The sequence below is a fragment of the Chelonoidis abingdonii genome, chromosome 3 (assembly GCF_003597395.2).
Source record: "Chelonoidis abingdonii isolate Lonesome George chromosome 3, CheloAbing_2.0, whole genome shotgun sequence".
Lineage (NCBI taxonomy): Eukaryota > Metazoa > Chordata > Testudines > Testudinidae > Chelonoidis > Chelonoidis abingdonii.
Genome location: NC_133771.1, coordinates 197,024,436 through 197,045,993, shown reverse-complemented (window position 1 = coordinate 197,045,993; position 21,558 = coordinate 197,024,436). Strand labels below are relative to the sequence as shown.

General features: G+C 40.4%; 1 protein-coding gene across 6 annotated transcripts in view; it reads left to right on the top strand.

Moving 5' to 3' along the window:
• Window positions 1-21,558, top strand: part of BCL11A (BCL11 transcription factor A) — a 101,116-nt gene that overhangs the window by 66,451 nt on the left and 13,107 nt on the right. For 4 of the 6 annotated variants that reach the window (XM_032766745.2, XM_032766743.2, XM_032766748.2 and 1 more), the window contains exon 3: window positions 21,067-21,558. This exon is cut by the window's right edge. In XM_032766745.2, coding sequence (XP_032622636.1) covers window positions 21,067-21,558 — 492 coding nt within the window. Of the gene's footprint in view, window positions 1-9,296; window positions 9,460-21,066 lie in introns of those variants that run through there. The other 2 variants (XM_032766746.2, XM_032766747.2) reach the window with 2 other exon arrangements.

Sequence of the window (21,558 nt, the reverse complement as noted above, 5' to 3'; positions counted from 1 at the left end):
TAGACACATGGTTTTATATGTATAGTTGGGATTGTTTTCCAATGTGTACTACTTTGCCTTTTTCAACATTGAATTTCATTTGCCATTTTGTTGCCCAGTCATCCAGTTTTGTGAGATTCTTTTGTAGCTCTTTGCAGTCTGCTTGGAACTTAACTATCGTGAGTAGTTTTGTATCATCTGCAAATTTTGCCCCCTCACTGTTTACCCCTTTCTCCAGATCATTTATGAATATGTTGACTAGGACTGGCCCCAGTACAAACCCCTGGGGGACACTATTATTTTCTTCTCTCCATTCTGAAAACTAACAATTTATTCCTACCCTTTGTTTCCTATCTTTTAACCAGTTACCAATCCATGAGAGGACCTTCCCTCTTATCCCATGACATCTTATTTTCTGTAAGAGCCTTTGGTGAGGGACCTTGTCAAAGGCTTTCTGAAAATCTCAGTACACTATATCCACTGGATACCCCTTGTCCACGTGCTTGTTGACTCAAAGAATTCTAGTAGATTGTATTTTTGCTATAACAAAATGCTTATCCTGGTAAAAGATGGGGCCCTCTATCTCTACAATCTATATCAGATGATTAAAAAGTCCTTATTTTAATTTTATTCTTCCCCACCTGTCAAAGCTTAACCCATGTCTAACACCAATCCTCTATTTCTTCTTTGAATGGTGACCTGTATTGTATTCCTCTGAGCGTTATGTGCATTTGCCATGTGCCCAGAGCCTGAGCTTTTAGGAATGGTATATATCTAATCTCCCACCCTCATGACAGCCAAAACTTTGTTTCTCATTATGGATGAGTTTTCCAAGCTAATGGGCCATATTCATCCCTGGTGTAACTCCATTGATTATCTCTCCTACTCCAGTATCCACATGGAAAAAGTCTTTTGCTCAATAGGAAAATATACAGTTCCATGCTACAGGAAGTACCAGGGCCAGATTCGGCCAGTGGTGTATCCTGACTTCAGTCACCATAGACTCTGGTGGAAGATGCTCTTTGGCAAAGTATCTGCCAGCTACCAACTGCTGAGGTATAGGGAGAGAGCACTGGAGAGAAGTAGGACCTCAAGTGAGTGTCGCTGACTGGAGAAGGGAGCATGATCAGTGTAGCCAGAGGGTGTGCTGATTAAGCACATCTCTTCAATAGTCTCTTCCAGTGAGGTTCTCTGGTGCCTCCAGTGTATTTTAAAGCTGTTTTCCCCCAAACAACAACCTCCAGGAAGAGATCTCAGCCTACTGTCCCTTGGAGAAAATCCCTCTGGGGTATAGGAGCTTCCCTCCCTGGGTGTGTAGCTAACACCTCTGTGCTTCATCTAGCTACTAAGTTAATACATTTTTGGCTCTTCTACAAGATGTTTTTAATGCTTGCCAAATCTGCTAGTAACAGAATATTTGATTGGATTGTAAAAATTATTGCCACTAAAAACAGTTAAATCTATCTATATATCACTGCAAAAGTTTTGGCTACAAGAACAACAGTGGGCCTGGCTTGCAATTTATTAATGTATGTATTATGTTTGAGTTAGAGGGGGAAAGATCAGACAACACATTTATTTCTAAGGGCTGAGATAATGTAGAGATCTATGTGAAATCATTGCTGAATCATATTAGTGGTGGAAAATTTCTATTAGATCATCTCATCCATTTCTCTGCCAATACTGCACTGTTCACGAAGGTTAATCTTCTAGTGTATGCCACTGATTCACTGTGTGACTATCGCATGTCACACGGCTATGGGAGTTTCACCACAACTTTCAGCTTTATTTCTTGTATTTCCATAGAGAGGTTTTAAAATTTTTGTTGTTGTTAAGAAATGTTTCCTCCGGTTTTGCATTTCAATTTCTTTCTCCCAAGTTGTGTCTGAGAGTCAAAACAACAATAACTGCTCTTGTCTGTTATATAAAGATGCACGTTGAAAGAGTTGTAAAAAATGCAAGTTCCTGCATGAATAAGGAACTCTGTCTTGCCGGGCCCCAGTGGGACTGGTGGATTGACGGCTAGCAGGTGCTGTTGAAGAGCCTTGTGTTGGTTTGTGTCCCAGCAACCCCTTTCCTGGACAAGGTGTGATTATCTAACTGGGCAAAGAGCAGCTCCTCAGATTCACTCTGTGGGCAGCAGTAAAGCACAGCTTTGGCGCTTTTATGCTGGTTTATGTAAATACAATTTCTACAAATATGTATTTGCTTTGTCTTGAAAGTCTCTGTTTAGACAGCTTCATAAAGGCTGATTCTTTACCTGGTGCTGTAATAGTAAGAGCTGTTTTAGGGCCTGGTGTCACCCCCGTTAAGCAAAGTGAGCCCAATTCACTGTTACCCTGCACCTTGTGTAGGCATTTATGCAAGTGCAAAGTGGATATGATATGCCACCACTCTGCTTGGCACTCACTTTTCATGAATACAAAGGCATATGACAACAATGAATCGGGCCCAAGGGGAGCAGGAGCAGGCCTTAAAATAGTGATCACTGTGTATGAGCAATAGATTATTTTCTGAGTTACACACCTTTTCTATTTTAATAAGTTTCCAGTAACAATTAGATCATTCCCTAGACGAGTCACATGGCACATTTCATTATTTAAAAATCCAAGCAGCGAGCAAGCATGCTCAGACACACACACACAGCAGATAAACAAATACAAAGCTCCCATTGCCTTCAGTGGGACCAGAACTGGGCTCTTAAATTTAGTTTACCTGTGTGTATAATTTAACACTGAACTCTCCAATTCTTTCTACACTTAGAGAAACACAACAACTATTCACTACTGGGCTAAGCAATTAGTACACCGAGTCTTTTGTGTATCTGAATTATGACCTTCCCCCTCTGCAGATGTGGTCTGCAATAAAAACATGGACTCAATCTCGGTGCAGGTGCAGCCTCTGATACCTGATGTAGAAATCAGGAAGCAAAAATCAAAGAGGGGTTTCTGTTCCACAATTGCTGCAGTTTCAGTGCAAGCGAGTCAGTCTCCGTAAAACACTTCCCTTTCTCATGAGTGCTGCTCGGCGAGATTTCTAAATAAACGAGTAACCTGAAGTTTGGGCTGAATGTGACACCCACTGAGAAAAAAAAAATGGAAATTAGAGCTATTTATAGTGGTAAGCGAATGCCGATTTCATCAGCTTTTGTTTAATGTGAGGAAACAGAGTATACGAGTACGGTAACCTTACTTGTAACTTCTTGCTTAAGCTGGCAGGAGTGATTGAATTCCCTGACACTGTAAAAGTCTGGACAACCCTGCCAGCTTGTGGAAGGTCAGTCCAACAACTGTCACATGGAAAAGCATCAAAAGCATGAGCTGTCGATAGTGACCTGCAATTGCAGAAAATCCAAGGGCTTTCTAATTAACTGAGGATCTCTAAATTAGAGCAAAGCCGCTTGACAAGCCCCCTCATATGCCTTAAGTGTCAAGGCGCAGATAATCATTACATCTAACAAGCGTCTGATTTTTAACAGTAGCTATGAGACTAAATCAGCTCATAATGGCTCAGTTTCAAAACGTTTCAGTGCATTTTTCATCTCTTATTCTGAATTTATATTCTTTGTTCCCTGCTCACATATTCTGGTGCTTTTCCCTAATTTCAGGCTTTACCTCACAATGGCTTCATTTCTCTTAGTCAGGCAGCTCATTTGCTTGTCATTTCTCACATATGAGCATCTATGTTGGTTAGTCATGACTCTTTTCAACCAATGCATTTCACAGATTTGTGCCGTCCTTCCACCCCATGGCGAGAAAGGAAGGGCTGCAGAGTTGATGTCATTCTGTAATTTAAAAAAAAAAAATGTAGACTCAAGCATCTGTCTTGCAAGATGTGAGATGTAATTTTACTTTTAACCCTCAAAAATTTGATATCTATAGATCTGCTGGATTCTGAGCTCGTTCATTCTGTTTTTACAGTGGTGTAACTCCACTGACTTCAGTGGAATTGCTCATTTACACCAGTTTAAGGGAACTCAGGCTCAGGCCTGCAGAATCTGAGCTTCTCCTTTCAACTTTATTCATAATCTGCTAAGAGGATAAATATTTAAACTGGCTCCATCATGCATGCTGGAACAGCTGTAGAGAAAGTGATGGGGGGAACTTGCTGCTGACGTGGTTATGTAACTCCCCTCACTGGTAAAGAGACAGACATACAGCACGCACAGAAAGATGGCAGGATAGACTCATATGTAAGTTGTAATAAAGAGCAGATAAATATCATTCAGGAAGGAAGGGAGTTAATGAACAACTCCTTGGGACTTCTCTGCATGTGTTTATATTCAACTACTTATCCATATCCTTGTAATTATTGAAATAAAATATAATAAACCTTGATGCTTAATTTTTCTTCTAAAAATTTTCACAAAGTAATCAAATCCCAAAGTGCATATTGTCTTCCAGTGGCTTTGTCGGTAAATCAGATTTTTACCATTTATCTGCAAAAGTTAGATTTAAGCATCCTTACTATAATGTTTGAAAGATGAACATTTGTTTCAGTGAATACTGTGCCAATCAATAATCTTCCAGTTTGACTCAGCTATCAATTATTGCTGCAATTATTTATCTAGTTGGATATTTAAAATGTCATCAGAAAGAGATGATTACATATTCCAGAAAGTAAGGCACTGTATAATCAGATGAACTGAATCCAGTTAAATGTAGTGTGGTACTAACTTGTCCTTCAGAGCTGAATTTTGCAGCCGCAACTGAAACAACGGCTTTCTTCACTGTTGTAAGGAAACAGATCTTAACCTTGGAACACAGTATGTTATTGGGGTCGGGTAATACTTAGATAGAGGAGACCTTGCAAGCCTGGAAATTGAATCAGCCTTACTGACATAAAGAAACATTTTTTGGTATGTTTTCATTGGATTTCATCTGCAAATCTATAAATAAGAAATTCTTCTCTTTATCTTCCTTTCTGTAACTTTAAACTCCTGAAACCTGAAGCACTGAATTTTAAAATGGTCATTTTGTGTTCCTTGACTGGATATATGGTAAATACTCAGTGTGCCCTGAAAATGCAGTAGAGCTATAGAAATTCCTTCATTCTCACATTCCCTAAATGCCACATATTCTGAGCATTATATCATTTTTCAACCTAAAGGATTCTTAGATTACAAAGAGAAGGCAGAATAATACAAACAAGACCATAGAACTTTATGATATCTTTAGTCCTATTTACAAAGAAAAAAATTAACAACTCTCTTAATACTCTTGTTGTGCAAGTACAAAACGGTCTTCTGTAAGGGTCAGCCCTTGCTGTAATTGTGGCTCCAGTGACATTGAACTTGTTCAGGGACATAATAAGGCTTTGCCTTTCCAATAGATGATCTGTGGACAGAGATACTGATTCTGGGAACCTGCAGAACCCCTGGCCGAGATGGCCCAGTTTATCAGATGGTGCCAGAGTAAACCTGGGCTGGTGGAGTTAGCTGCTATCTGAGTGTACTGATTGGTGAGGAAGGGGAAACTGAAGCAGAGGAGGGGCATTACAAGAGGGAAGGAGAGATTAGAGGATCTGTTTGGGAATGCAGGGGAAGAAGAGATTGAGAAGACAGTTAAATAGCTGTATCTCCCAAATCCTGAAGTTGACCCTCAATTAGAATTATGATCTACAGAAGCAAGCCCAATCTAGTCTGAAAAAATTAGAGCAACATTATTCTAAGGTGAGCATTTTCCCTTAAAACTTTGGCATTGAGAACATTTAACTGGGTAAATTGAGTTACACAGCTTGTTTGAGCAGCACCAGGGCCTGTATATATACCAGAACTACTCCCCACAGAATATCACCCTTCTCACTGCAGCTCACAATATCCATCTCCAGCCTTGGCGAGAATGTGGCTTTTGCAGCCACAATGGAGCACTGTGGGGCACCTGTCGCAGGCATTATAGCCAAGGGGAGATGTAGTTATAGTATGGGCATACCCACATTAGCTTTAACCTAGTGAGTATGGGTAACAATTGTAGTGAAGACATGGTGGCATGGACTAGCATCCCAAGTATGTACCCAGGATCCCTGGCAGGCTTGTACTGGGGAGCTAGCTCACGCAGAAGTCCACACTGCCACAGCTTCACTAGTAGTGTTACCGTTTTAACTAGATCAAAGCTAGTGTGGCTATACTTACCTACGCTACAATCAGACCTTCATTTGCTATGTAGACATAGCCTTGGTTGTGGAATACTCAGACATTCAGAACACTGCCTCCAGGAGTTGCTATTACTATGCTATGGTTGCAATGGGCACACTTCTTAGTACTGGTTTCCTAGCACTAGCAGTAGCGGAAGGGCAGTAGGGTCCTGGCCAAGACCACCATGCAAGCCCAGCCTTGCGATCAAGTATTACAAGCAGCAATATTCCAGCTGCCTTCTGAGTGAATGTATTGGGCTAAATTAATCGCAGGTGCAACTCTATTAACTTAATACACCAGGGATGAATTTGTTCTGTTATGTTTACTAACAAAACAGACTGTGCCATGCAACTCGATGCTTTAAATGTGCAATACAAAAACTCTGTTCATAGGTGAAAGAATTTATACTTATTTAACTGAATCTGGGATGACATTAGAGAAATAGAAAATGACATGTAAAGTATTGCAGTGCATTCTCTACAAAAATAAATAAATAAAGGCAATGAGGGATGGGCACTACCTCTATATAGATTTACTCCAATGTACTTACTCCAAGTCGCTCTAACAATGACCAGTGGTGTGAATATTCCATCCAGTGTCTCTCCCAGTGAGCAGAGATTGAGTGATTTCAAAATGTCATCTCAGTTCGATTTCTCCAGGAGTGCCCAGTGTATTGCATTAGCGTCCTTCAGCAATTTCCTATAGTGTTTAATTGGGTTGTAAAGCACTCATAGTTATGCTCATTAATACAAAATCATGTGACTATGTTTCTGATCTTGTATTTGTGAGAAGGTATTTTATTACATATATACAATACATGGGCTATTAATATAATGAATATAAGTAATTAATAATTAAAACTAAAATAACAGTATTAGCAGTTTCAAAACAAAATAATGTAAAGGTTGGAATGTAAACCTTTAAAAAAGGGAATATGGAATGAAAGGCTAGAAATCTAGATCTACCTTTCCCTCTGTGTCGTGCTGAGATGTTGCTAAGGTCAGAAAACATTGCATGTTCCTAGGTGTCATCATATATGTCAAAGCAGCAGAGAATCCTGTGGCACCTTATAGACTAACAGACGTTTTGGAGCATGAGCTTTCGTGGGTGAATACCCACTTCGTCAGATGCATGTAGTGGAAATTTCCAGGGGCAGGTATATATATGCTAGCAAGCAAGCTAGAGATAACGAGTTGGTTCCAGTCAGGGAGGATGAGGCCCTGTTCTGCGCTGAGAGATGAAAACAGAGAGAAAATGGATTCTGTAGTTGCAAGCCTTCACAGTTTTTGTTCCATCTTGAGCTTGATGGTCTATGTAAATTTGCAGATGAACTGAACATTGTATTTGTATTTGATATTGCCCATTCCCAATAATCTGATTTGCATCATTTATCCTTCCGTAGAGACTGTCAGTTTGGTCCAGATGTACTAGCAGAGGGCCATTGCTGGCATTGTGGCGTTTTTTACATTTCGTGGACGTGCAGCTCGAATGAATCCGGTTCATGCTAGGTACATCAGCCATTACTGGACAGATCAATGGCACTTACAAAACCTGTAGGAGCACTTCACCTCTGGCCACACTATAGCAGACCTTAGGTGGCCATCTGCCAGCAAAAAAACTTCGGACCAGACTTCAAAAGAAAGCTGCTAAGCTTTCAGTTCATCTGCAAATACCATCAGCTCAGGATTGAACCAAAGGACTGTGAATGGTTGCCAATACAGAACGCAGTTTTCCTCTCTTTGTTTTCCTCAATGCTAGAACAGGGCCTCATCCTCCCTGACTTGAACTGAAGCTCGTTATCTTCTGTTGCTTGTAGCTATATATTACCTCCTGGAAATTTCCACTACATGGCATCTGACGAAGTGGGTATTCACCCACGAAAGCTCATGCTCCAAAACGTCTGTTAGTCTATAAGGTGCCACAGGATTCTCTGCTGCTTTTACAGATCCAGACTAACATGGCTACCCCTCTGATACTTGACATCATATATGTCTTTGCACCTCTGGACAAAAACACTGTTAGTGAAGGATGGGCATGACAACTTGGGTGTATTTCCTGCTTTCATGAGATAGCTCAAACCCATAGAACCAAATTTTCTGGGTGCTGCCACTGTGCATCTGCAGTGGTGAGTGCAAATGGGCCTTTGTGTGCACACTCCAAGACATCCCATCCATTTGCACTTGCAGCATTCAGTTTGCCCATGTTTGTGAAAAGAGAGCATTGAAATTTTTGTGGTTGTCCGTTTTTACTCGTGGCCAAAAATTTAGCCCATATAATTTTACGATCAAATCTTGTAGTCCTCCTATTGATGTCAATCAAAGTTTTGTTTTACTCTAATTATTTGTATTGTAGTAGCATCTAGTGATCACGACCCCTCTGTGCTGAAGAGTTTGCATTCTGACTGGACAAAACAGTCCAAGGAAGAGTGGAGAGCCTTGCCTAAAGTCATACAGTAGATGAATGGCAGAGTCAGGACTAGAGCCCAGATTGCCTGCATGCTAGGCTACCCCATATCCTTTAGACCATACTGGCTCTTGAATAAAGCTTGCAGCAATTAATGGTTAGCATCATTTTAACATGCATTTTTATGCTTTAGTATCCTCTGCCTGGTGTTCAGGTTCAGTACTGTTGCTGTTAGAAGGGAAGAAAAAACTAAAAGAAAAAGGGAACTACCAGAAAGAAAAATAGGAAACAATTCATCATATAGGTGTATGAGAATGAGTACAATTATTTGGAACTTTTTTGTAATTCTATAATTACACTGTAATTAAAAAGTGAATTATTAACTTGATTGTCCCTAACGGCCATTGGGTAAATACATAATTATGGACGGTTGACACAGGGTATTGTTTACTGCATAATCGGGTGACTGCTTTGAAGGAGCTTTGATGCTCTGTCGGGTCAAGGCTTACATGAGATTTCTTAGTTGATGGGTCATTGACCTGATAGACCATAATGATTCTGAAGGAGAATGTATCTGTCTGTAATGTGTAGATCTAGCTAGAGGAGTTTTAGTTAAGGCCATTTGGGTGTCACTCCTGTTTAAAAGTCCATTTGTTTAAAATGATTATAAGTTTTTAAAGGAAAAAGAAAACCCATACTGGGAAAACCTAGTCATTGCAACAGTAATAATCATTTTTGTCTTTTTAAATAGCAAAAGTGATCAGATGGCATTAGGGACTATGGGCCCAGTCCCGGAAAATCCTTACTCATGCGAGTCGTCCCGTTAAAGTCAGTTGGAAGAGAGCTGGAAAAGAATCTGCACGTCAGGGTTTGATCACTGTGAATTTTTTTAGAAGTCGTGGGCCAGATTATATCAATAATGAGTTCTGCTTACAAATCTGATGGTACGATATAGTCCAATATTAGATTCTATAGTTTATATTTTGAATTAATGGGAGTGCATATGTTGAAGTCTGTATGTCTTTCTATATTATTTGTATTTCTCTGTGACCTTAGTATTTAAGTACAAACTACTTATGTTTGCCGGATCTTATTTGTTCGAGAAATTTCTTTTACAATTTATTTCAAAGCTGAATTTTAAGCACCAAATTGTTGTCTAAACCCACCAACTGCAATTTGCTTCCATTTGCTAGTAATCGAAAAGTGACAGATTTCCACCCCCAAGTTTTAAAAAACACAAAATCATTCCCAGACTAGTATCTTACTTGCCAAGTTGGAACCTGAAGCAGTTTTTTTTTGTAGCCAAATAATAATCGCCTTGAAAATGGTGACAGACATTGAGGTCAGGCCAGTATCACTGGCAGCCCTACAATGCTCCTGAGTGACAGCAGAAGCCATCTTCTTTTTGCCAAGCACTACAGCTCAAGCAAGAGATCAGTTTCAATTCTGGTCTTTGTGTAAAATTAGGTTTTAGTAGATTTTTTTTTAAAGCGAGTAACAAAAAATACAAAGTATTTTGACACTGGAAGTAAAATGTCCACCCACAAACTTTCTATTTTCCCTGGAAGGACCTGATCCCACACACATTGGAATGGACTAGAGTCTTTCCATTGACTCCAATGGGCATTGGATCAGGCCCAAAGCTAAATGTATGCTTATTTATGCAGCTTTTTTCCTTTGCTTCTGTGTGAGGTGTAAACACAGGTTATGTTTCATGTGAAAATAATTCTGCTTCTTCTCTCACACCAGTTTTACACCAGTGTTTTTCTGTTGACTTCACTGATGGTACTCCTGTTGTAGAGCTTACTCCAGTTCTCACTGACTGGAAGTCTTCCCATTGCCTTCAGTGGGCTTTGGATCCGGACCTTGTGCTTGCAGAGCTGAGAAGAGAATTATTTATCGTTAATTAGAGGTCCAGGGAGCTCTTGCCCTTTTGCTCTCTGATGATGCTGTGTAGTTGTTTTTCTGGAAAGAAGAGGTAGCATTAGAGGAACCATACCCATTCCTTGTTCCTTTTCCTAGCCCTGCTCTCCATTCTTACTTTCGCTGCAAATAACCCTCATTTTCCTTTTCAGGCTGTTAGACTTTAAACATATGGCAGGCGATAGGTTCTGTTTTCCTTTGACCTTCCCGATAATGCTGCTGTTGTCTAACTTTAAATAGTAAACCATTATCAAACTGCAGCCGGACTACTGCACAGCCACACCCCTTTAACTTGGAAGCTGTCAGCCTCTTCCCCTGCCGAAAGGATGTCGGTTTGCCATAAGGGCTGCACCTTAAATAGGCAGAAGTCTGCTTTCCCTGGACAAAGGTAAAAGGCAGGGGAGTCTGGAAAAATAGACTTGTGGCTGCTTGAGCGTGGTGCTTGGGTGTTTATTGGATTGACTTTGGAATTCTCTGTTTGGATATTCTTCAGGAAGTCACCCTACTGCAAGTAGCATCCTGTCTCTTTTGTGTTCCTGTTCCACAGAGAAGGAATAAAAGGCGTAGTCTTTCCCACCTGTGCCCTGTAAGCCTGTTTTTCCCTCCTAATGAATTCATAGTAGTTGTTCTGCAGCACAAGTGAAAGGTACTCAGATACCATAGTGATGGGCGTGACAGAAGAATCTGAACAGAACAGCATAGTAACCTTTAGGCTCTGTATGACAGAAGGCCAAGTAATACTGTTATCGGAAAATGTAAAGAGATATAATCAATTTAAAAGTAATATTTTGTTTAAATATAAAATCCTTGTCTGCTGAGTCATCCTTCCATATATTAAAATAGAAAGATAATTACCACCATTACTTGCTTTTTTATCATTTATGCTGCTTGTATTTTTTCAGTTTGGACAATGAAAATAAAATATCTGTAAAGCTGGTCAAAACTTTTTGCACAAAAAGGTTTTTTTGGTGTAAAAAAATGGCTTTTTTTGAGAATGAAACATTTTGCAAAAAATTATTGAAATTAGCAATTTCAGTTTGCTTTTTGAAATGTTTTCTGTGATATATTTCTTGACATTTTTATTGCAATCATTTTAGAAATTTTTCATTTCACAAAATCTTGGCTTCTAGTAAGAAGTGAGTTTTGGACAATGAAAAATTTCAATAACGATTTTGCTGAAGACATCAATAAAATATGGATCAAACAGGTCACGGAAAGGTTCATGAAAAACAAAACGTGGGGCCACGTTGACTTCTACAAAATGAAACAACTTTCAGATTTTGACATTTAGCACAAAATTATTTGTTTTTCAATCATTTCTACTGCTCAGTTTCACTTTTGTTTATAATCAGTTTCAAGTGGACTTTACTTTCCGATTCTCATAGGGTGTTTTTTTTAATATATACACTAGAAACTGTACTTGTTCATCCTGATCTGATGTTACATAATTTTCTCATGTGTCTTACTTGTGTTTTTCCGTTAACATTTAATGATGACAATGATGACGATGATGATAATAATAGTAATAATTAATAGGCATGATTCACTGCTCCATTACAGCAGTGTTGAAGTCAATGGAGACAGAGTGGTATAACAGAATAGTGAATCAGACCCAATATTTACTAAAGGCCCTCCTGCCAAAAAAAAACAACAGTGCTATACAGAAGTTATACATGCGTAGGTTACAGAGAAATGACCCCCTCGCCCCCAAAACCCCCCCAACAAAACAAAACATACCACCACCACCAAAACCCACAGCTATTTATAATTCATTTATGTTGGGCCAGTATAATAATGTGTCTTTTGCAATCTGCTCAATCATAAAGAAAAATCAGTATTCAGTTAACTAAGGAAAAAAATTCATTGTACAATTACAGTTTCCCTCGTCTAAGTCAATGCTCTTAGCTATTAGGAAAATATGACTTATGAAAAGTGGGTATTTTCCCCTCAGTGCTTACAAACAGAAGTAGGTTGCAGAAGACTCAGAGGGTACATCTACACTGTTGTTGGGAGCATGCCTTCCAGCCTGGGCATGCCTCCACTAAAGCTAGCGTGCTAAAAATAGCAGCTTGCATGTTGCGGTATGGATGGTGGCATGGGCTGGTTACCTGAACTTGGTCCCAGAGGGGCAGGGGGCAGGCAGGATTGTACTCGGGCAGCTAGCCTGTGCCACCGCCTGTGCTGCAATGTCCGCACTGCTGCTTTTAGTGAGCTAGTGTATGTCTGGGAGGCAAGGTCCCAGCTCTAGAGTAGACATACCCAGATCGAGCATATCTGTCTTCAGTCTCTGTTAGCTTCCTGTGTCCCAGTCATTTCAGTTCTAAAGTTTTAGTTGAGGGATTTCAGCAGCATGCATTTCCAAAGGAAAAGATATTTGACAAGCCAGATGGAGAAGAGATGAATCAAGTACAAGTGGTAACAATTAACTCTGTTTCCCCTCCACCCTCTTAAATACTGTAATGATCCAAAATTTATCAGCCTAAAAGCAAGCAATCATTTGATATTAAAGCAGAATAAAGAAATTCTGGTTTAAGTTCAAACTGTTCCTCAATTTTTTGTAAAGGGGGGAGGAGGGTGGAAAAGTATTTGTTATAATTTTCACGTCTCAGTAACATTCTATTTTTTGCATGTCTGATAACAAAAGATACATGTGATCTATGCAGAAGCCTACAAGAGCAACACGCTATTGTAGTAAGTAACCTTGTAAAGAAAGGAACCTTTTCCTATAAACCCCCGTTTTGCTAGGCGAGTGTATGTTTTATAAGGAGAACAAGGTATATTTTACACTGAATACCCCACCACTGAGGGCTATAATGACAACACTTTCATGTGCTCTTACTGCTAAGCTCGTAGAAAATACTTAGTGACCTCATTTGGTGGGTATTCATTGCTTTTGGGAAATCGAGACTTGTCAAGGTGTCTCCAGTTAGACAGCGGAAATTGAGTCCTCCTCCTCCCCCCAAAAAACACCCTAGTTTTGAAAATTGAGCTCATAATATTTATCCATGATCAGAACACTTTATTTCCCTTTTCATAATCCCCACAAACCAACCACAGCAACAGAGCATCATATACTACCTCAATGAAGCCTGCAATTTGACACCCTTTTACATACCTTTAGACTGGGAAATTGGGAAGTGTCCAAATGATCATTGCAGACCTAATTCGATCTCATTTACACCAATGTAAAAGTAGAGCGAGTCTGGAGTCGCTGGTGCTACTTCAGATTTCTGCCATTATCCTAAGAGGTGCTGAGCACAAGTCCCACTGGGACTGGGTTCTTAGCACGTCTGAGGGAGATGGAGAAGAATAATTTTTCCAAGATTATTGTGGGGATCTCACCTCTCCCCAGGTTTCTGCAGCACCCACTTGCTTTACTCCGCAGGGTCTTCGTGCATGGAGAAGTGGGTTGGCTGAAGGCAGGTCCTGGCGGGGATGCACATTGTCTCCCCTGGCACCTATAGCAAATGCCATTGTAAAGGTTATTGAGTTCAGGCTCTGTTATAGTTTCTGTGCCTTCTCCTCAGTGGGATACCCCTTCATGTCTTAATGGTTGAAGAACTCCAGGCAGCACCAGCTGCAGTGGAACATGGGGCAGAGCTGCTATTCCTTTTGGAGCCTCTGGCCTGGTTGACACTAAAAAGTTAGGTCAACCCAGTTATGTTGCTCAAGGGTGTGAAAAATCCACACTACATTGATGGAAGAGTTTTCTGAGGGAGGTGGATGGGAGAACTCCTCCCATTGGCATAGGTAGTGTCTACATTGAAGTGCTACAGCTGGCTGCTGCAGCTGTGCAGCTGTAGTGTTTCAGGTGTAGACAAACACTCAGAATCAGCATGAAGTCACAGAGCCCCAAATGGTTTGAGGGCTAGAACCACTGCGTCTTCTACAGAGGGGCAGACCCGCCCCACCAATGGAGAGAACTCTGGGAAGGGGAATCCTTGCAGAGGTTTCCTCCATGTGCATCCCCTTTCAGGATGGGAGTTACTGGAAGATAGTGAAATGGCTCTCCGACTGGGATTGTGGAAATGCCGGGCCTAGCTGTACCAATTCATTTTCAACATCTCCCAGAAGTATAGAGCTCCAAATCCTGATCCATCTGGAGTCTAGTAGATTTGCCATTGACTTGACTAGGAGCAGAATTTGTCCAAGGGGAATGTTGGTGGCTGTAAAGGGAATGCTTTGCAATCTCCACAGGCATGTAGTCTGTTCCTCCCCTTTTACTATTCTCCTATGTGTTTTTGCTTGTGAAAACTCTGCCAGATGATGGTCTGAGGCCTGTATTTCTTCTACTATAGGGTAGTCTGGAACAGAATGTAACCAGCCCGTATGATGCCCTATCATAGGTTATGTACTGTGTGCATGTTTAGTGCCTTAATTTGGGGTCCTGTACAAATAAACTTCCGCATTGTGGATGCGGAACCTCCAGACACATCAACAGGACCCCGCATTCGCCATTTCGTTGTCATGGCTCATAGAATGCCCAGGGATGCGTATGTGCTGTGATAAGCTTTTGTGGATCTAGCTTTTACTTTTAAGAATTGAAGGACATGCTTCCCAAGCCCACTGACATATACATGCATATTATTCCATTACTCGCTTGGCACTGGAAGCATTCGTATGCCTAGCTCCAGAATGAAATTTTTTGCAGCAGTGGCATTTAACTGACAGCTTCTCTTCCTAGCTGGCCTCTTCCCCAGCTCCTTGTCTGGCTCTACTGCTGGTGGCTGTGGACATGCCTATGGGTCTGGTTCAGAGTCAACTATATTGTGCTTCTGGATGTCAACTTCCTTTGACTCATGTAGCAGTGTAAAGCATTCGAATATGCTCCACTAAATACATTTGCAAGTACAGCAAAGAAGAAATGTCTTTTTTTAAAAAAAGCTCTGTTTGGTGCTAAAAGCAGATGCGCCTTCATATCTTATTGAGTAAATGTGTGGACTGCCCTCAAAGGCACTCAAATGCCAATATACATTCCATTCACTTGTTAACATTTTTCACATCAGGAGTTTAAATCTGTCACCCACACTTTCCCCAATTAAATCACCTCTTTATTTGGGGAGGAGGGTTAAAGACTGAAGTTTTGTTATTATTTTAGGGAGATGGAATGATTATTTTAGAAATGCTAAATACTATTCTACGAAAGTGCAATGCAGTTTCTTAGGATCTGTAACTAATAATTCTCTGGATGAGATGTAACATAAATCAATGATTGTCTTCAAGGGAAATGTTTATTTAATATTTTTCTAAAGAAATTGGGCCGGTGATGTTATTGGGCCAGGGTTGAATTTAGCCCATTGTATTAATTTTTTATGTAGAATCCCTGCAATGCAGTAATTCTCCTAGTTGTGGGAGAGAAGAGTTTATTTCATCAATGAACAGTGTCATAGACAGCCACAAAGCCACGGAGCAATGTACTGGCACTGCATGGTCCTATTTCCGTCTGCGCATGTCATGTCTGATGCAGCAGTTTGTTGTAAACCTCACAATGCAATATCAAGGCCTCTTACCACAATTTTTTTGTGACTCTATGCAACTCCCTTGTCCACAGTGGGCTAGATCCTCCACTGAGACAGAGTTCTGCTTGGTGCAACTGCAAAGTGGGTAAGAGGGAAAAGGTGGAAGCATGCTAACTTTGTGCTTTCCGGAGCTACTGGGGCCTCTTTGGCCACCAGCTTGAGTTAGAGCAGCCAATCAACTACTCTAACTTAGGTTGGCATGTAAGGGCCTGCAAGGGGCCATTCTGCTGGCCAGGGAACACTGGAAAACAGCATGATCCGGCCACACCTCCTGCCACACCTAACATGTCCTCTACATCAGGAAGGCTGATGGGAGGGGCACAGCTCAGAGAAGCTATAGCATAAGCCAGAATCTGGCCCAGTATCTCCTCTCTGTCCTCAACCCATTAGAGTGTGGAGTGAAAGTGAAGTGCTTCTCTTCTCTCTCTCCCCCTCCTTCTGTTTCTTTGTAAGGGCAAGGAGGAACCCAGCTGTCTCCAGTCCATTGAGCCAAGGCTCTCTGAGCTGTTGTGTGTGTTTCCAATCAGCACTGTTGCTGTGCCTGAGACTCCACCCTAGGACCTAGATCACACAGGAGAGTGTTCCGAGCTCTGGGAGCCCTTAGGCTGGAGATCATGGTTTCTCCATGGCGCAAGGTGTAATGGAAGTGGCTCCTCCTCTGAAAGTGTCTTTGCAGAATACATGTTCATTGCCCCAGAGCTGAACTCAAAACGAGTGTATTTTTTAAAAAATCATGAGGGAAATGACAAAGGTTTCTTGTTTCAGTTTCACAAGTTCTCCTGAAAGCTTGTCTGGGTTAGCAGTGGGTTAATACACTAATCCTTCCACACGGAAGACTTGGGCTCAAGCCCTGCTTTAGTCCAAGGTGCGTTTGGTGGTGCTCTCTCTCTAGACTATCCTACATGACAGAAAAATGGGGGTATTTCTGCCAATCTCATCCAAATCAGTACAATGCTGCAAGATGTAATAGCAGTACTGCTTTGCATGGGATAACATCACGTATCACACTCACAATGCAGTGTTTGAACCAGCCCCCAGGCTTTGTGGGAGACTATCCAGTTTCCTCCTCTCATGTTCCTCCTCTCCCTATGGGAGATTTTTAAGAGCAGGTTAGACAAATACCTGTCAGGAATGGTCTAGATAATACTTAGTCCTGCCACGAGTGCAGGGAACTGGACTAGATGACTTCTCGAGGTCCCTTCCAGTCCTATGATTCAATGATTGTATGTTTTATGATCACATACTCTCAAACTGCTGCCTTTACTCATGTCCATATCCTGTCTATCTTTGCCTTCCTAGGTTAACTTCTCACCTGTATGTGGGATTTCATGGTGTCTCTAGTGACCCTAACAGGGTGAACTATAGTGGGACCCATTAATGTGAAGATCCAGGCAATGTCTTGGCCCATGGACCATCAGTCTTCTGGTCCAATAATCTTTTTGTTGAGGTAGGGTTAGTGGGAGGTGCTGCTAGAGCATATTGAGATCTGCCAGGGTACTGCAATAGTGGCAAGGCAGAAATCCAAGCATGCCTGGAGCAGTTTGATTTGTTGTGCAATGTCCTCTTATTTGTTTGGTGTGCTTTGGCTCGGTTGGATATGGGCTTCATTTATATTTAATCTGTCATTTTGTCCCTTTAGTGACCATGAGCTCTGCATGGGGATGTCAGAACAGCGGGTAACTGGAAACAAATTCAGCCATAATCCATCACTCTTCAGATTTAGCCTGAGAATGGGCACTGAGTAATAGTTTAGTGCATGTATCCTGGCCAGACCAAGAGCACTCGCACAACACCCCCAAACCCAGGTTTATTACAGGATCACCAATAATCGGAGTGGCATGAGGTGCATAGGGTCTGGGTGTATCAGTGGGGTATGCACTGAGAGAATCCTGGTCCCACCCTATAATATCCTTATGCATCTCAATGAGTGGAGACCTTTAGTAGTGTAACTGAACCCCATATGTTTTGGAGGTGCACGATTGGGGCCTCCTTGATTCCACTTGTGGTTCTGGCTTGTCAGGGGTGTGTAAAAACAAGGGTTTGGCCTGACTTGTTTATTCACATTTTTACTTCTAGGTCTTGATTCTGTCACCCTTATTAAGAATGAGTAGCACTGTGCCCTTCAACTAATCCCACTAAAATGAATGGGTCTAACATGTGAAGTAAGGTACTGCTTGGTGTGAGTAAAATTGGAGGCCTGCTCCTACTCCTACTGAAGTCAATGGGAGTTTCGTCATTGACTTCAATGAGAGCAGCATAGTGTCCAAAACCAGGAGCTTACCCTGACTGAGTGGGAAAATAGGGACTTTTGTGCCCAGAATGTGGTGGTTTAAATACAACTCTCACTTCTTCAGTGGCAGTATGTGGATTATTGCCATAATTTGTATAGTTTGGTAAGCCTGTATCAGACTGGAACATACTTCTTGGGTAATATGGTCAGTCAATAGCCTTCATTGTTAATCAAGCACTAACAGACAAATTAGAAACTGTTTCTTCAAAGCAGGAGGTAAATCACTGGTGGATTTTAGCTGTTTCACTGCTTTGTCTTATTTCCCATTTTATATTGCTCCATTGAAAATGTTAGATTGGTTAAGGTTAGACAAGTGATGTAAATAAGCATTATTTTAAATTTAAGTTATTATCCTGATTACCAAACATGAATGCTGAATTGAAAACTTGTTTTTCTTCAAAGCAAATGAAGAATAATATTACATTTTACACTTCAGTAAATCAATGTAGCCCTAATTTTGCCATGCAGGAAATCAATTCTAGTCTTTATAACAGTCGAAGATGTTATGAGCAAAGTTATTTTGCAAATGATGGCAAGTAACACATTTATTGATGACTGTACTTTAGGAATTTAAAATTTGTGAGCACTATAATATAATATACTGCACTGGTAGCTACTGAGTGAAATACAGATTATATGGTGAAACTGTAATGCATCATTTGCCATTAGTGGACTGGTAATAATTACCAGTTTCAAAGCAGCTTTTTCCATGTAATCTTTAGTCTCAGTCGTAACAGCCCTTCTCATTGACATTATGATTACACTAGCTGCCCTTATGATCTAGAATATCTAGTTGATGGGAATACTAAAATGTGATAGTGAAAACTGTATGTTGTATCCTCATTATAAGATAAAATGCCATTTTCTCTGACCTAATATATAAAATAGAGAAGCAGGGGTAGCATTATATTGTTAGCATACTGTAGCCTGATCATGTAGTTTGTGGTATATTGTTAAAAATTTGCACTTTATGACAGCAAAATAAATGAAATTTTCACATTTAAGTCTTTATGAGCACAGGAATATGAAAGTCCAATTGAATTTTGTTCTATTTCCAGCAGATTTAAATATTTATCTGTGCCTGTATTCACGGCACACGCTAAACACCGTAATGCATTTTATTCAAATGCTGGCTTCAATTGAAGAATGAAATGTTAAATATTATTCCAAGGGCTTTTTAAGTGACTAAAGTGTTAAATGCTTGCTATCAGTGGTTGAATCTCTTCTTACTCATCCAATTCAGATTGTCAGACTAAATGTATAATAATAGAAAAACCTGAAGGCACCAGGAAAAACGGCTATGGGTCACTATAGCCAGAACTATAGGCTGCATGTCTGTCATATTCACAAATCATTATTCAATACATTATATAATGAAAATATTCTTATAAAGCTTTTTCTTTTTCTTCTTTGAAGTGAGGAGGAAAACAAGAAGGTTGCTTATAAAATTATACTAATGTCAAAATTTTCTTTCCAAATCTTTCTGTCCTCCCTCCCTCCTCCTCCACATTAGGCAACTGTTTGAAACCTAATTTAGGTATCTACCATCTAATTTTGTAAAGAGGTTTTAACCACGAGTGGGTTATATTGAGTGAGATTATAAATGCATCGTCAAGTAAATTACAGGTCAGACCAGGAGTACATTATGCAGTCAAATACCGTTGTAAGCCTGGCTTGTTTTTGAAGACCGTTATATTTTTGTTCCGGAGCAGACCTCAAGAGCCTTTGTTTTTAAATCACTAGCTAGCAACTCTATGAGAACTGTCAGGTTGGACTGAACATTAATTTTTGTTCTCATCTTTGTTCTAATTTCAATTTACCAACAGTTATCAGTGAAAAATACTTAGTCTGGCGAAACTGGATTATTCTTAAAATTACAGTATTCAATAAAAATACACTTGTCTCCTCCAGATTGCATATGATCTCTTGCCTACCCCCCTCCAGAAGTCATTCATTTTCCTTGTTTTGCAATATATTTAGTTGTGGCTGCTTTCTTGTGCCATTATTTAGTTACCTTTTTGTTTAGTTATTTATTAGTCAGTTGCTCTTTTATAATGTCCGGGTTATCGCTGAAAATAAATTATCATGAATTAGAGATAGTTAGCTACTTGCCACAGTGCCGTTTACCATCCTCAAATTCTTTTCAGGGTGAGAGAAATAATGTGACTCCAACACGGTGTGCATCCAGGCCTCTTGGCTACTGCCCAGATATTTGACTAGCTGAACTGCATCTTTCTGTGTCTTCATCTTTCTTTTTTCTTTTTCTTTTTTTTTTTTCCAACTTGAAGCTGATGCTCTGCTAAGGGCATGAGATGTTGTCTAATTTTCTACATATTGTTAGTCTCAGAATAATGAGGAGGATGATAATCTAACATTTCTCATCTTCCTTAGCTATCGTTGCACTTTGGGCTGCTTCTTTGAACCAGTGTATCTGTTTTTGCATTATACCTTTCATCAAATTATTTTTAATTTTTTTTTTCATTTTAAATATTAGTGAAGTAAGATCAAGGTATCTGTGGAGCCATAATTAGAATGAATTTACTGAATCATCTTTTTGATGGATCTTTAACACTGTTACCTGTTCACATACTCTTCTGTTTGTTAGGGAAAGAAAACAGGCAGGAAATCAGTTCAGATTTGATACGGTTAAATGTGCAAAATCCCCTCCCCCATAACTACTCTTAGTTAGATTTCTGTTTCTCCAGTTTAGATTTAATGTTGGGGGAAAAAAGATTAGAAAGAAAAAAACCAACAACCATCAATCATTGATAAGCAGTTCAGTGATTAAACATTTATGCTGCTGTTGTATTATTTTGCAGGTAAAGATGAGCCCAGCAGCTACACGTGTACAACTTGTAAACAGCCTTTCAACAGTGCATGGTTTCTCTTGCAACACGCACAGAATACTCACGGATTAAGAATCTACTTAGAAAGCGAGCATGGAAGTCCCCTGACACCGCGGGTTGGTATCCCATCAGGACTAGGTGCAGAATGTCCTTCACAGCCACCACTCCATGGAATTCATATTGCAGACAATAATCCGTTTAACTTGCTAAGAATACCTGGGTCAGTATCAAGAGAGGCTTCAGGTCTTGGAGAAGGGCGTTTTCCACCCACACCTCCTTTGTTTAGCCCTCCCCCCAGACATCATTTGGATCCACATCGCATAGAACGTCTGGGTGCAGAAGAAATGGCTCTTGCAACCCATCACCCTAGTGCCTTTGACAGGGTGCTGCGACTGAACCCCATGGCTATGGAGCCACCAGCTATGGATTTCTCCAGGAGACTTAGAGAATTAGCTGGAAACACCT